Source organism: Protopterus annectens, chromosome 9.part0 (genome assembly GCF_019279795.1).
Source record: "Protopterus annectens isolate FY-2018-M chromosome 9.part0, PAN1.0, whole genome shotgun sequence".
NCBI lineage: Eukaryota > Metazoa > Chordata > Ceratodontiformes > Protopteridae > Protopterus > Protopterus annectens.
In genome coordinates, this window is record NC_056743.1 from 520,715,541 (window position 1) to 520,731,113 (window position 15,573).

The following is a 15,573-nucleotide window of genomic DNA, read 5'->3' on the forward strand; positions in this document are numbered from 1 at the left end:
ACTCAGAAATTATGTATAAAAATATTTAAAAACCTGTAAATAGTCCCAGAGTGGTGTTAAAATGTAGGAAACACCAAACCATGATGAAATAAACATGTTTTTTTGAGTCTGTGGGTGCAGATGTTCTTTGTGTTTCCTGTTGTAGTTATCACATTTGGGTTATCTGCTTGCAGTGGCCCTCAGTCAGCCTGATTATCAAAGTCTTGGGTCCTGTGTTGGTTGCTCTCTCATCTTCCATGACGTCGGGTAGTCAGGGGTATAAAGCATGCAGCCAACACCATTACATCAGTCTTTCTTGCCGTGTGGTGCCCGAAGCAGTAGTTCACAAGTGCCGGTCGGCCGACTCCTGAAATTTTCTTTTTCGAGTTTCAGAACCGAAGTCTTCAACTAAAGCTAAGTACCCCATTGGGGAAACTTTTTCTTGCTCTGACCGATGTCATTAAAAGTCAATAATTGTATTTCTTGTGGAAAGCAAATACCTCATAAAGATTTTCATTCGTACTGTATTCCTTGCCTAGGCCCTGACCACGACGTACCTCGCTGTTGGTTTTGTGCTTTATTTAAGCAATGAACTATTCGTCATCTGTATATTTACGCTACTAATTATTTTGGTACTCGGTTCAATTATCCAGATATTTCTTTGGTAAGCCATCTGACTACCGACATTCCGAAAAAAAATGCAAAGATAAAGACAGAGACAGGCCGCCTAGGTCCAAAGCTGCTGACACTTCTCCTAAGCCAGTCGCCAGTTTGCCGGTACTCAGTGAGGTGCTTTCGCAGCCCCTGATATCCTCTACTTCAGATTCGCAGGCCTGTACTGACACCCATTCGAAGTCCGGTATGCTGCAAGATGCTTCAACTGTGGAACCTGCAGATGTCTCTACTTTGGATGGGTCTGGAAACACTGTGCAGGCACCGGCTTCTGAGGGTGTATTCAAGCCTACTGACTTATTAAACCAATGTCATCTTCTTCTTCTAGGCCTAAAACTCGAACTATGCCTAGAAAACTGACTCCCAGACCGCATGGTCAGGCCTCTATGCTTAAAAAACAGATGCGAATGGCTGAAGACCTTATTACTTTAATCAGGGGAAGCCAACCTTCCCCCCTCTAAGAGACCTAGGACTGAATTTGCTTATGATACTTCTGACCAGGATTCTGAAATGTCTGTTACCTCTGAGGACCAGGATTTACCCTTATCTACCTGTGAGTATTCTGATGCAGAGGACTCTATTCCCTCTGCTCCCCTCCCCCCCAGAGAATTTCCCTTTTAGTGAAACCCTGCATACTCTTAGGGAGCACTTTCACTGGGAAAGCCAGGATTACTCTGATTCTAAAAAGAGGCTTAGGGATTTCTTACTCCTGCCCCAGCACAGGCCTTTAGCTATACCTCCTGTGCTAGACATTGTTGATGATGCCTTTTCTGAATCTAGCTTGGCCCCTGACTCTTCATCTCCTGCTCCCAGAAAACCTGATTGATATTAGAGGGTCCCTGACTCTCACAAGTTCCTTTTTAAAAATCCTACTGCAGATCCTGAGACTATTTCACAGGGACCTAAGGGCATCAAGGCTACTGCTGTCAAAAATCCTACCCTCTCTGATAGAGGCTCCAGAGCGCTGGATAGATGGGGTAAGAAAGTATACACTTTTGCAACTTTGGCCATTAGGGCCTTAAACTGCCAGTTTCATATGTTAAAAGTATCAGCAGCATATCACTGGATTGCTTAAACAGAAAATTATGTTGATTCCTGATTGTGCTGAAAATAAGGATTTACAGGATTTAATGCATTCTGCTGAGCAGGTTGGAAAGCATACTTTGCATTGTGGTTTTGATTCACTAGAGGCATCTTGCAGGGCTGTTGTCAATGGGTCTGTACTTAGAAGGCATGCTTGGCTTAAGGAGCAATTTTTGCCAGATCATGTTAAAGCAAAATTGCTGAATGCTCCCTTAAATCAGGACAGTCTCTTTGGCAACAAAGCAGAAGTTCTTAAAAAGATGGAGGAAAAAGCTAAATCTATGCAAACTGTTAAGGATTTCCTACAAGTACAACCTCCAAGATTTAGTAGGCATTGACATTCCAAAAATTGGTCTTTTCCTGCCTGTTCCAGGCCTTCTCAGACCAAACCCAGAACCAGCAGAACACCCAGGCTGCAGTCCCAGGGTGCACACGGGACTAAACAGTGGGGGGCTTCCACTTCCAAATCAGGGAGTAGTAAGGCTCCACCCTATGGTAAACTGTCTCAATGACTTAACCTTAAAACTTCCAAGCACTTCTCAACTGACTGCTCCTTTAGGGGGAAAGATTGCTCTGCAGGCAAAAAAGAGGGAGCTCGTTACCCAGGACAAATGGGTTTTAAATATAGTTTCCCAAGGATACAGATTTTACTTCCACACATTACCAACCCCAAATGGTTGGCCAGATCTACCCCCAAATCAGTGGGCAGAAGCTCAAAAGCAAGTACTCTCTCTGTTAAACATAAAGGCTATTCAAACTGTACCAGAAGAGGAAAAGGGACAAGGTTTCTACTCAACACTTTTCCTGGTACCCAGAAAAGACAACTCTTGGCGTCCTATCCTGGACCTTTCTATATTAAACACCTATTTGGTGATTCCAAAATTCAAGATGCTAACTCTTCACCAGTTACTTCCTATGCTAGGCAAAGATGCCTGGCTGGCAACACTGGATTTAAAAGAAGCCTACCTGCACATCCCAGTCAGGTAATCTTGCAGAAGATACCTACACTTCAAAGCAGGCTACGTGCACTATCAGTTCTCTTCACTGCCTTTTGGCTTATCTACTGTGCCCAGGGTATTCACAAAGTGCCTAGCTCCAGTCATCGCATTTTGCAGGCAAAGAAATATTCAAATATACCCATACCTGGACAATTGTCTAATTCAGGCAGAAAGCCAGGACATACTTTTGAATCATCTGGCATTTGTACAAAAGGGGCTAACTTGTCTGGGGTACACCATAAACAAAAAGAAATCACATCTGGTACTCTGTCAACAAATTATATTCCTGGGAGCAAGCTTGAGCACAGCTTCCCAGATGGCTTTCCTCACGCCAGAGAAATAAATTCATTTGACAACTTACTTCAAACTAATGGCCACAAAAACCCTGCTATCTGCAAGGTAAATACTGCAAGCCTTGGAGTTCATGGCCTCCTACATTCTACTAATTCCATATGCAAGACTGCATATCAGGAAACTACAGTGGCATCTAAAAAGCGTATGGTGTCAACATTCTCAGGATCTAGAAGCAATGATTCCTATCATACCTTGCCTACAGTTAGAGTTCCTTTGGTGGGAAGAGGCCTGCCACCAAAACAAGAGATTATCATTCACTCTACCACTTGCCACCCAAACTCTAACAACAGACACATCAGTCTATGCATGGGGGGGCTCATCTGGCAGGGAAGTGCATTCAGGGCAAATGGAACCCAAGTCAAATGCACCTGCATATCAATCAAAAAGAAATGTTATCTATACAGAATGCGCTGACAGCCTTCAAGGACCACATTCTTCCTGGACAGTTAATGGAAAAGACGGACAACACCAGTGTTATGTGGTACATAAGCAGGGAGGTACACATTCTTACCCCCTTTGCAGACTAGCCATGGCTCTGTGGAACACAGCCTTGAGCTACCAAGTGCATATACAGGCTCAATTCCTGCCAGGAAAACTAAATACACTTGCAGACAAACTAAGCAGAAATCTCATGGACCCACACGAGTGGAAACTGGAACCAAAGATTATATACACATATCTTTCTTTTTTCCAATTTTATTCTTTTAACATTACCTGTACTACTAAGACATGCCCTCTTTATCTTGTACCTTTTCCCTAATCGACTTGACTTTGCCTCTTTTTAATAACCAACTTTCACTATATTACTCTATCCATTCTGTTACTCTATCTACAACACTATCCCTTTTACCTTCCTCTTTCTATCTTATACAAATGTCCTAAGTTCTGTGTTTGCTTGTATATCCATTACACTGTGTACCTTTTCTCCATGCCTATTCCTAAATATTCTGTAACATACTATCAGTCATGGGTAAATATGTGTTTGTATTTGACAATTTACTGTTAATTATCATGTAGTAGATAGTAGAGCTTTTCCTTGCCTATTCCTAAATATTCTGTATCATACTGTCAGTCATGGGTGAATATGTGTATGTATTTGACAATTTACTGTTAATTATCATGTAGTAGATAGTGGAGCTTTTCTCCTCGGGCCTCCACTGAAAATGGACATGTATCCAGCTGGACCAGCCCGGTTAACAAATGTAAAATAAAATAAATAAATAAATAAATTTTCAATGTGTTGATAAACAAATGGAGCCCAGATATAGACCTGTTTGCTTCACCACATAACTACCAATTGAACAAATTCTGCACAAGGACTTCCTGCAAACAAGCTTGGAAAGTGGAAAAATCTATTATTTTATGCCTTTCCTCCTCTGCCTCTCCTCTCCAAAGTACTACTAAAGATCAAACAGGACTAACCAAGGACGTTACTGATTGCGCCAGACTGGCCATGCCAAGACTAGTACCCCCTCTTGCTCAGTTTGTCACTGCTGGCTCCGTGGTACCTGTCTCAGACCCCTACCCTGCTGTCCCAGCAGGAGAACCAAATTCTGCACCCTCAGCTTCAAACCCTGACCCTAGCAGTCTGGCTAATTTCCTAATCTCTTCATTACCATCCCTCAGCAAACCAGTGTTGGATGTCATTTTGGAGGCAAGAAGGCCTAGTACTAGAAAATCTTATGCTGAAAAATGGAAAAGATTCTGTGCCTGGAACCAAACTCAAGGGATGGGCACAGCAGTGCCCAATTTACCTCAGATTCTTCAATACTTAACTGAGATGCTTCACAAGGTCCTTTCTTTTTCCTTCATCAAAATTCATGCCTTGGCCATTTCAGCTCATTACAACACAGAACCACCCCTCTTCTGTCATCCACTACTCAAGCAGTTCCTCAGCGGGGCCAAAAACATAAGACCACCCAGGAGAGCCCCAACTCCACCCTGGGACCTTAACTTTGTATTGGAAAAACTCACTCTTCCTCCTTTTGAGCCAGCTGCAAGTGCAGAGTTAAAATTTCTTTCTTGGAAAACAGCCTTCCTTTTAGCAATTACTTCAGCAAGAAGGGTATCTGAACTACAGGCCCTTATGGCAGTGGAGCCTTTCATCATATTTCATGCAGACAGGCTGTCCCTCAGGACCAATCGCTCCTTCATGCCCAAGGTGGTATCCAGTGTGGCTCGTAATCAGTCCATTCATTTGCCTCCCTCCTTTTCTAATCCACAGAACAAAGGAGAAAGGGATACTGCACTCCTTAGATGTGCACAGACAACTTGGATTCTACTTGGACAGGACTAAACCTTAAAGGAAATCTGAACAACCGCTGGTGGCATTAGCTGCAGAGGCAGAGGGGAAGGCTATTTCAAAGCAAACCATTTCTAAATGGATAGGCCATTGCATTCTTTTTTGCTATAAGCACCATGGAAAACTTATCCCACAGGTGATTAGACCCCATTCAACCAGGGCTGCATCTACCTCTACAGCCTTTCTCAGAGGTGTACCTACCAGGGACATCCTAGAAGCTGCTACCTGGAGTTCTGTACATGCTTTCACCAAGCATTACCATTTACCAATTTTTCTCTAAATCCAGAGCTGACTGCCACTGCAGACTTGCAGGGCCTTATAGCTGGTCCTAATGTTAAATGCCTTCTCCCATCCTTAGCTTTGGGAATCTACCCAAATGTGATGACTGCAACAGTGAAACACAAAGAACATAGTACAGTTGTGTACACTTATCATAAATGTAGATGTTTGAGTTTATTCACTGTTGCAGTCCTGGTTACCCTCCCGTCAGCCCCCTGACTTCTTTTGGCTATACCTTTACTCTCCTTTACTATGCTTAAAAGCTTTTTTGTGTATTTGCTTTTTTGTTGGAGGTGTAACCTTGTATACACATATATATATATATATATATATATATATATATATATATATATATATATATATATATATATATATATATATATATATATATATATATTTAATTGCTTCCCATTAGGGGGGCACCTGACATCTGGGGCAAGAAAAACTGATGTAATGGCATCGGCTGCATGCTTTGTACCCCTGACTACCTGATGTCACAGAAGATGAGACAGCAACCGACGCAGGACCCAAGACTTTGATAATCAGGCCGACTGAGGGCTACTGCAGGCAGATAACCCAAATGTGATGACTGCAATAGTGAATACACTCGAACATCTACAGTTATGGTAAGTGTACACAACCGTACTTTCTCCTTTAATAATGTAAGTAGGCTTTTTAGGCTTACTCCTGGCAGTAATGTATTATGTGAGGGCACACAGGAGTTGAATAACATGTTTATTAACAGAATCTACAATAAATATGAAGTGGGGAAGTATTAACAGTTTTGTTGACGTTGAAATGCGTATAAAATATTCTATTTTAATTTGCAAAATCCTTTATTTGCAAAACAGCATGTTCAGAAAAGTGAATTGTATGCTTTATGCATGGCTATAACCCTATAGTATAAATTTACAAACTGTTAAAAAAAATTGTCCAAAATAATTGGAAGATCTTAATGGGTAACAATGAATTATTAAAAGTGGGTGTACATGAACCCAAATTTGTGAATAACAAGGCATCCAATGGTTAAGCATAGTTATGCAATTCCCCTTTCTCCATTGTTTATATAATTGAAACATACTTTTAAAGGCAGAATGCATCAATGCTATCACTCATTTTTGAAGGACCGGAAATAAGTTGGTCATTTGGATCAAACTTTTGGTATAGTTATGCTAGAGACATATGTAGCATATGTAGCAAGATACAATGAATGTGAAGGGTTTTATACATGTAAAGTAACTAAGTTTGCCCAGTGGATCTATCAGCATTTAGATTTTATATGAGCTTGACATTATAATAATGCATATTAACATATTGTGGCACATGCTATATACAAAAATATATATATTTTTTCATAGTATTAGATTGGGTCCTAGAGGTGAGGAAATGTGGACATCCTGTTGAAGTCTGAAGAGCTCGAATGACAGCTAACCTTGAATGCTGCTCACACAGAGTTTAGAAGAATATGTCAATATAAAAAGTATTCTAAAGTTAAGGCAATTGTGATAGGGGTACTGTAGTGAGTTCATGTTTATTCACTGTTCTGTTACTGCTGTATATTTTTTAAATATATTTTATACTTTCAAATATATTTTTATAATTTAATGTATGTTATTTGTATGAAGAATGAAAGATCAAAGTGTATGCTGCTTATTTTAAAGTGTGCTGTGTAAAGCCTTGATCTGAAGTAGTTGACTTCATTTGGTCTTCAGCCTGTGAGTTACGGATCTGTATCGGTTCTGACACTGCCTCATACCCAGCATTTGATTCAAGCTCCAAGCTCCTCCCCTTATCCATAATGCCCCCTGTCTCCTACCTCCCTTCAGATTTTGTTTGCTGCTGGAAATTCAAGCATCGTGGTCAGAGTTCTAGACTAGTCGTTGGGTTTTGTAAGTGATTTTTGAGCTTTTACTATCTTTCTTAACTTCTTTTTCTCACTTTTCTATCTATCGATCCTCCCCGTGCAGTCGTCAGATTAAAAAAAAGTTTCCCGTCTTCCTTTTCTGTTCTTTCTTTCTTTGTGTGTGTGTATGTTCTAGCCTGTTTAGGGCATGGCTGAAGCCCCTAAATCATGTTTCAGAAAGTGCACAGAGTGTGGCCATAAGCTCTCCCCAGCCAATGGCCACACTCTGTGCATGGTGTGCCTGGGGACAGCTCATCTGCAGACCTCCTGTCCTATCGGTGCTAGGTTTAATCCTAGAGTACTGAAGGACAGGAGGGATAAACTTATCCTGAAGGGACTACTTCCCTTCTCAGGGACTTGTAGCTCCTATGCCCCCCTTGTCAGGAGCAGCAGATGCAACTTCTTCCCTTCCCCGGCCTTTGGGACCCAAACTCCTGCCAAGAGGTCCAGGGGGAAATCTAGGAAAGACAGGCCGAGAAAGTGGTCCCCCGGCAGGCCCACCACCTAAACTTAGGCCAGAAAACAGACCTGGATAGCCCCGACTCCATTCCCCTAGGTTCTCCCCGGAGCCGGAGGAATCCTGGATCCTGTCGCCTGTCAGGGCTTTCCCTCACTGGCATTCCAGACCAGTGTCTCCGGCCTCATCCTCCTGCTCCACTTGAAGCCTCAATGAAGCAGAGATGGATAAGATGATGCAGAGGTTTATCCGCACTCAAATTCAAATGGGGGTCTTGCCTGCCCCATCTCCCTCTGGAGGGGGGAGCTCATAGCCTTTTTTCACGCCAGTCACTCTTTCTCTGATCTGATTGATGGTTTTGGAGCTCCTGGATCTGAGGACCCTCGGGGTCAGAATCGATGGTACCTTGTACCTTGATGCCGGCCATAACCTTGAGCATGTCTGATCCGACAGGGTCGGATCTGAGCTCTCGGTGCCGTAGTCTCACAGTCGAATCTGAGGAGTTGCTGTAGGCACCGAGTTTGTCAGGGCACAGAATTCCCTTTGCATCTCGCCTCCTGGAGTCTCGGCTCTGACTCCCCTTTTGGGTCCAAGGAGAACAGCTTTCGCTAGTACTACTCAGGATGTCTGTTCTCCTTCAACATTTGATGTGGTGGAGAGGATTCTGTCGGTGCCATTGAGACCTTTGACCATTTCATCCTCTGACTCCGTCTGCTTTGGGTACAGTCTCGACCATCTTATGCAGCGCGACTTAGTCAAGGAAATTGCTGAATTGAACCCAGAGTCCATGTTGGCGGAGGGCAAGAAGGCATTTTCCGCTCGGATGGCCACTCTCAAAGCAGTAGCTAATACGGCCAGGCGTTTTCTCTCTCATGCCACGGAGGGAGCCAACAGGGTAGCTTGTACTGGCGTTACCATCAGGTTCCATGCCTGGCTCTGGCTTGTCAATTCTCCAAACCTTTAAGGTGTCATTTGCAAATGCCCCATATGATCGTACTTCTCTGTTTGGGAAGTCAGTTCGAGAGAGCTTGGTCCAGAGTGAGAAGGATGGGAAGACACACTGTCTGTCGTCAGGATCCACTTCTTCTCCCTTCAAAGATCGTTTCCTGGGAATCATTGAGGGATGAAGGAGATGTGGTTTCGGAAGTCTCAGGTATTTTCCTGGGACACTCAGGACTCATCTTCCCCCAGAGGCAGAGGGAGTTATGATAGATGCCATCCTAGAGGCAGAAGGAGTCCTAGAAACTTAGGGTCTCAAAAACCATTCTCAGACAGACCCACGCAGCAGCCCTGAAGGGCTGCCCGACTGCTCATCCCTGGAGGCAGTTGGGGGTTGCCTATGGCAACACCCAGTGGCATGGGAGTCTGTAGCAATGGATCATTGGTTGTTGCAAATTATATCCAGAGGATATTCCATCCCGTGCATCAAACCACCTCTCCCATCGAATCATCTCCCAATCCTCTTACTTGCAAAAAGACTGGGTATCACCATCAATCTCAAGTCATCACTGGCCTCTGTTCAGATCCTAGACTTCATTGGGGCTCGGTTGGACACTATCCAAATGAAGGTTTTCCTCACCCCAGACAGGGTACACAGTCTGACGTTACACATTTTGTACGTCCTTCATGCCCAAGTTCCAACAGCAGAAACAGTACTGAGGGCGTTGGGGTCTATGGCAGCCACGATCAACCTGTTACCCTTAGCGTGCCTTCACATGCAGATTCTCCAGTGGACTCTTGCAGTTCAGTGGTCTCTCTTAGCTCTGCTGTTGTCTCATCTGGTCCGAATCTCCCGAGTATGCAGGGACTCTCTTCGGTGGTGGATTTATTTTCCAGTCTTAGTCAGGGGATGTCGCTTTCTCCTGTCCTTTCCCAAAACCATGGTGACCATGGACGCCTCCCAGCTGGGGTGGGAGGGCATTGCTCTGGAAGGGCAGTCCAAGCACGTGGTCCTATCCAAGACCAGTTTGCATATCAACGTCCTGGGGATGAGTGGTGTTTTTTGTGTTGCAGGCCCTTCATGCCCGTCTTCCTCTAGGGACGATTGCAATTCAGGCAGAGAACATGTTGATGGTCTGTTACATTAACAAGCAAGGAGGAACCAGATCTTACCCCCTTTGTCACAAAGCCATGAGAATATGTGAGTGGGCTATCTCCACCAGCTGTTTTTTGGTGGCAACGCACATCGTGGGATGGTCCAACATTCTAGCGGACAGGCTAAGCAGATATATCCTGATGCCTTACGACTGGTCTCTGAATCCATCAGTGACTGAGCAGATCTTTCTAAAGTGGGGTGTCCTTGCTGCGATCTATCCATATCTCCTTCCAACTCTAAATGCAGTGAGTTCTTGGCCCTGAACCCCTCTCAGGGGGAAGCCCCCAGAGACGCACTGATTCATGTCTGGTCTCCAGGTCTTCTTTATGCTTATCCTCTCATCTCAACATTTCTTCAGAAAGCTTGCAGGCTGAGGAGCACTGTGATCCTCATTGCCCCTTTCTGGCCTTGCTAAGTCTGGTTTCCCTCTCTCTATGGTCTCATCTAGTAGTTCCACCATGAACGATGGATTGGTTCCGGATCTTATTTCTCATCCCTTGGGGATTCCTCACCCAGATCTGGACAGTCTGAAACTCACTGCTTGACTGCTCCAGTTCTCATGATTATTAGGACTTTTGGTTTATCATCTCCTGTTAAAACCATTTTGGTGGCGGCTCACAAATCTTCCACCAGAAGGGTATACAGTAGCAAGTGGAAATGTTTTTCTGTATGGGCCTTGTAGCAGGCATTGGATCCCTTTACTGCTGCTGTGTCTGCAATATTAGAGTTTTTGGCGGGGATTTTTCAGCTAAGTGCCAGTTCCTCCGCTGACAAAATCCAACTGGCTGCAATTTTCATTTTTCATGTGGGGGAAAACATGACTTCATTAGCCTCTTCTAAACTTTGCAAGACTTCCTTAAAGGTACCTTTCTAAGACCCCTGGTAAAGGATCCTACACCTACGTGGGACTTTGCATTAGTACTTCAGGCTTTAGTCTCCCCTCCATTTGAACCTGCAGCTTTGGTAGCTTTGCAGTATCTGTCTTGGAAGACTACCTTTTTGGTTGCCATTACTTCTCCCGGGAGAGTGTCTGAACTTCAAGCACTATCCATCAACGTTCCTTATATGATTTTTCATAAGGATAGGCTGTCTTTGCATACTAACCCGTCCTTTCTTCCCAAAGTAGCATCAGAAGCCAATATTAATCAGACTATCAATCTTCCAGTCTTTTCTCCTAATTTTCAGAATGGGGTGAATATAAAGTACATCTGCTGGATGTGCACAGGCAATTACGATTCTACTTGCACAGGACAAAAGCTTTTCATAAGTCTGATCAGTTGTTCATTTCTTAGTCAAAACCCTTCTTAGGGAAACCATTTTCTAAGGTGACAATTGCTCGTTGGATTTCCCAGTGCATTATTCAAGCGCATTTTGTCAAGGGACATTCCCCTCCAGGTCAGGTAAAAGTGCATTCTACCAGATCTATGGCTACTTCAGCAGCCTTTTGGTCCAGGGTGTCACTGGATGATATCTGTTCTGCAGCTACTTGGTCCTCATCTCATACCTTCATTTCACATTATAAATTGGACATCATATCCAGGAACAGGGCATTCTTTGGATCCGCCATGCTCCAGAATATCCTTCCATGAGGGCCACCCAGGTGTTATTAGCTGGGAACTCTGTCCCACAAGTTGAAGACCAAATGAAGTCAACTACTTCAGATAAAGAAGTTATGTACTCACCATAATGCTCCATCTGAGTAGTTGTACTTCATTTGTCTTCAACCATCCCCCCCTTCACCCTACCCTGTCACTTTGTGTTGGCTATATACAGATAAGTATACCTCCGGGAAGTCCTGGGTTTCGCCTTGGTTCAGGATTTTCGGGTTGCTAGTGATGGTAAGGTCTTGTTGAGTCGGATATGCATTATGCATGGGGCAGCAAACTCGATCTGAAGGGAGGTAGTAGATGGGGGCATTATGGGTAAGGATAGGAGCTTAGAGCTCGGATCAGATGCTGGATATGTAGCTGTGTCTGATCCGTAACCAACAGGTTGAAGACAAATGAAGTGCAACTACTCAGATGGAACGTTACGGTGAGTACATAACTTCTTTATTTAAATAATTTTGCATTGCCTTGTCTTTTGAACAAACACTTAAGTAATGTGTGTCATAAAATGCTAGCTTATAGTATATTATTTAGAGCCTGTGAATTTGATTGGATGGACTTTTATGTCAGGTTTTTAATGTCTTTTAAAATTGTTCTAATGAATTCTTCAAGATAGTTTAAGCGTGAAAGTGATAAAACGATATCAATGTTTACAGTTTTTGGCATCATAGGTATGTGTTTTTGTTTACATATGTGCGTTTCATTTTAGTCACTTTTTAGACATTGTACCTTTGGCTCAGCCGCTGTGTTCTGTAGTATTTTAGACATGTTATCTTTGGCTCAGCCGCTGTGTTCTGTAGTATTTTAGACATGTTATCTTTGGCTCAGTTGCTGTGTTCTGTAGTATTTTAGACATGTTATCTTTGGCTCAGTTGCTGTGTTCTGTAGTATTTTAGACATGGTATCTTTGGCTCAGTCGCTGTGTTCTGTAGTATTTTAGACATGGTATCTTTGGCTCAGTCGCTGTGTTCTGTAGTATTTTAGACATGGTATTTTTGGCTCAGTCGCTGTGTTCTGTAGTATTTTTGACATGGTATCTTTGGCTCAGTCGCTGTGTTCTGTAGTATTTTAGACATGGTATCTTTGGCTCAGTCGCTGTGTTCTGTAGTATTTTAATTACTTTGTATTTGCCAGGCTCCCAACAAATGATGGCATTTTCAGTTAGTTATTGCACAATGTATCATAATGTTATGTATCAAAATACTACATAATCATATAAGTTACTTGTTGGCGCACAGAATAATGGTGTAAAGGTTTTATTTTTCCCCACTGTTTTACAGACTCAGGAGTTAGGATATTTAATCCCCATGTGGACGAATGGGGGGGGGATGAGTTTGCCTCCCTGCAGCAACATTCTATTTTAGTGTCTACAGTGTTTTCCGATGGGATGGGACTTGGTTGATAAGGTAATCATGAACTGAGTGTTAACCAAATGTGTTTGACTGAAATTTAGGTGGAGGAATTCATAAAGGTACTGAGACATCTACATGACTATGTACATGTCTCAGTACCCTTTTAGTATTCGGCAAACACCCTTACACAGAACTGCATAGCAGCACCATAAAGGGGTGGCTCCGTGGCTATGCTGAATTTTAATGAGATATGCTAGGAGGGTGGACATGAGATAATTAGCCATCTGCTCTCTCCCACGATCCACCCCCAGGAAGCCAACTATATGGCCGAGTAGTTCAAGAAAGTGCTTTATATATAGATCAGTATGGTCATTCCCACCATATCATGGTAACAAACACAACCATAGTGGTGGTGAGCCACTGGACACAAGAACTTACTTTAAAAGTGCTATAATGGCACCAGCATCACAATGTGGATCTTGAGGTGGGGGGACCAGCAGAGACCTGGGAGAAGGTGCAAAGCATCAATCATAACAGCACCAAATTTACTGTAGGGCCCCAGTGATACAGTGCCTTAATGGCACCAGCATTACAGTTGGAATTGTGAGGGTGGGGGAATACAGACAAGAAGGAATGCTTTAAGTGCTGTGATGGCACAAGTCTTAAGGCATGGATTGGGGGGGGTGGGGATATACACTAGAGACCATGGATTATTCCATAAAGTACCTTAAGGCACAGACCAGCATAATGAGGATGGGGAGACCACTGGACATGCACTAAAGTGCTTTAATGGCAACAGTGGTCGTATGAGGATCGGGGGTGGGGGAACCACTGGGCACCAAAGATAAATGCCGTAAAGGCGCACATTTCCTAAGGGTGTTGGGGGTGGGGAAACTCCTATATCACCAGGGATGATGGTATCTACAGTATAATGGGGATCAGGGATGGGGGACACACTAGACACCAGGGCCTAACACCTACATGCCATAACAGCACTAAAGTATTATGTTGGGAGGGTAGGGACAGGTATGATCTGCACATCATGGTAGTATCTGTGATTCAGGAAACACACAAATTAGCTGATAGTAAGGTCTTACCTTGTTGCGGCTAACATGTTCCTGAATAGCAAATGGGCATGTCATTCTGATGGGGCCTTTCTGGCATGAGCATTGTGTTCCGTACCAAGACCTTTAATGATTTCCCTGGATAGACTTGAGCTTGCCTTTGTCATTTACTTCTCATTGTAAAGAATAGCTAAGTGGACTGCTGTGGTGTAAATATGAATCAAGATCTAAGAGTGCATTTCTAGTCTAATTTAACTGTGGCTTGTTTTTTCTGCTAACCACTTCTTAAAAATATCATTCCTCGCTATTTTAGGAATTATTGTGTTGCTACTCCAGTGGGCTTTCACAGATGATGATAAAGCATGACAGCTAAATGTTTTGACAATTACATTGTTTTATTGTAATTTTTGTGTTATGTTGCCTGCATTTGAGCTCTTTATATTTTGCCTGTGTTTAATAATTTTATGGTACTATGATGGCTCAGTGATATAAAGCTAAGATAATGCATGATCTCTTGTGTATACCCCCACCCACCCCAATCCTTGTCAGAATGTTGGTGCCATCAGGGCATGTGTTTTTAAAAACTGTGGGGCATTTATTATTTTGCCTAAATGCTAATGCACCTTACTCATGCAGTTCTTAATGTAGTTCACTGTAAAGCAGATTGTCATAATGTGGATTTATATAAAATTTGTTCAGACTGCTGATTAAATCTCTTAAAATAGTGGGTAGTATAGCTCTTAACTTAAATCTCCCAAATCTTATAATATTTTCTAAGATGACACATTTTTCTGAATTTACAGCGTCTAGAGGTCATAGATTTAATTCATGTAAGAGGCTGTGTTCATGCTGTCAGCTTGTGGTTTCGTGACAACGTTGGGGTTACTGTTGGCCTTTTGTTTGGACTCCTGCTACCACAGGTAAGGTTAAATTAGTCTAAATATTATCTCCAGTTTTTTGCAAACCTTTACAACACAAGGTCTAATTTCTGGCTGCGTACTGAATAAAAGAAATACCATGTGGATGATCAATTTTTCCCAGGTGGCTCTTAAAGCACTGCTCACACTACTGTGGATGTTTTCTGATTTTTTTACATGCCTTTACTAGTCATACTGCTGCCACAAACCTACTGTCACATTTTTATTGCATCACTGTTTTGAGAATTCTTCATTGTACATCCAGTGTTTAAATTAAATTCTCCATCTGTTGATTTTAGTTTCCCAACAGCCAGCTTCAATGCATGGGTCATCATTACAGCACTATTGATGTTCCTTAGTATTTCAGAAGTACCCCCTACTGTACTTCTTTTCATTTCAGTGATATACTTGTATGTGTCTCTCCCATTTCCTTCACAATTTGTCTGCCCTACATTTGTAAGTTGTGTCATCTACTTGCCCTTCCACAGTATTTATGGTGACCTTTTACCAG

At 42.8% G+C, this 15,573-nt stretch overlaps 1 protein-coding gene across 1 annotated transcript in view; it reads left to right on the forward strand.

Annotated features, from left to right (window-relative positions):
• Nucleotides 1–15,573, forward strand: part of LOC122810542 (tetraspanin-15-like) — a 1,820,183-nt gene that overhangs the window by 1,432,388 nt on the left and 372,222 nt on the right. The window contains exon 8 of the mRNA XM_044082123.1: nt 14,949–15,065. Coding sequence (XP_043938058.1) covers nt 14,949–15,065 — 117 coding nt within the window. The remainder of the gene's footprint in view (nt 1–14,948; nt 15,066–15,573) is intronic.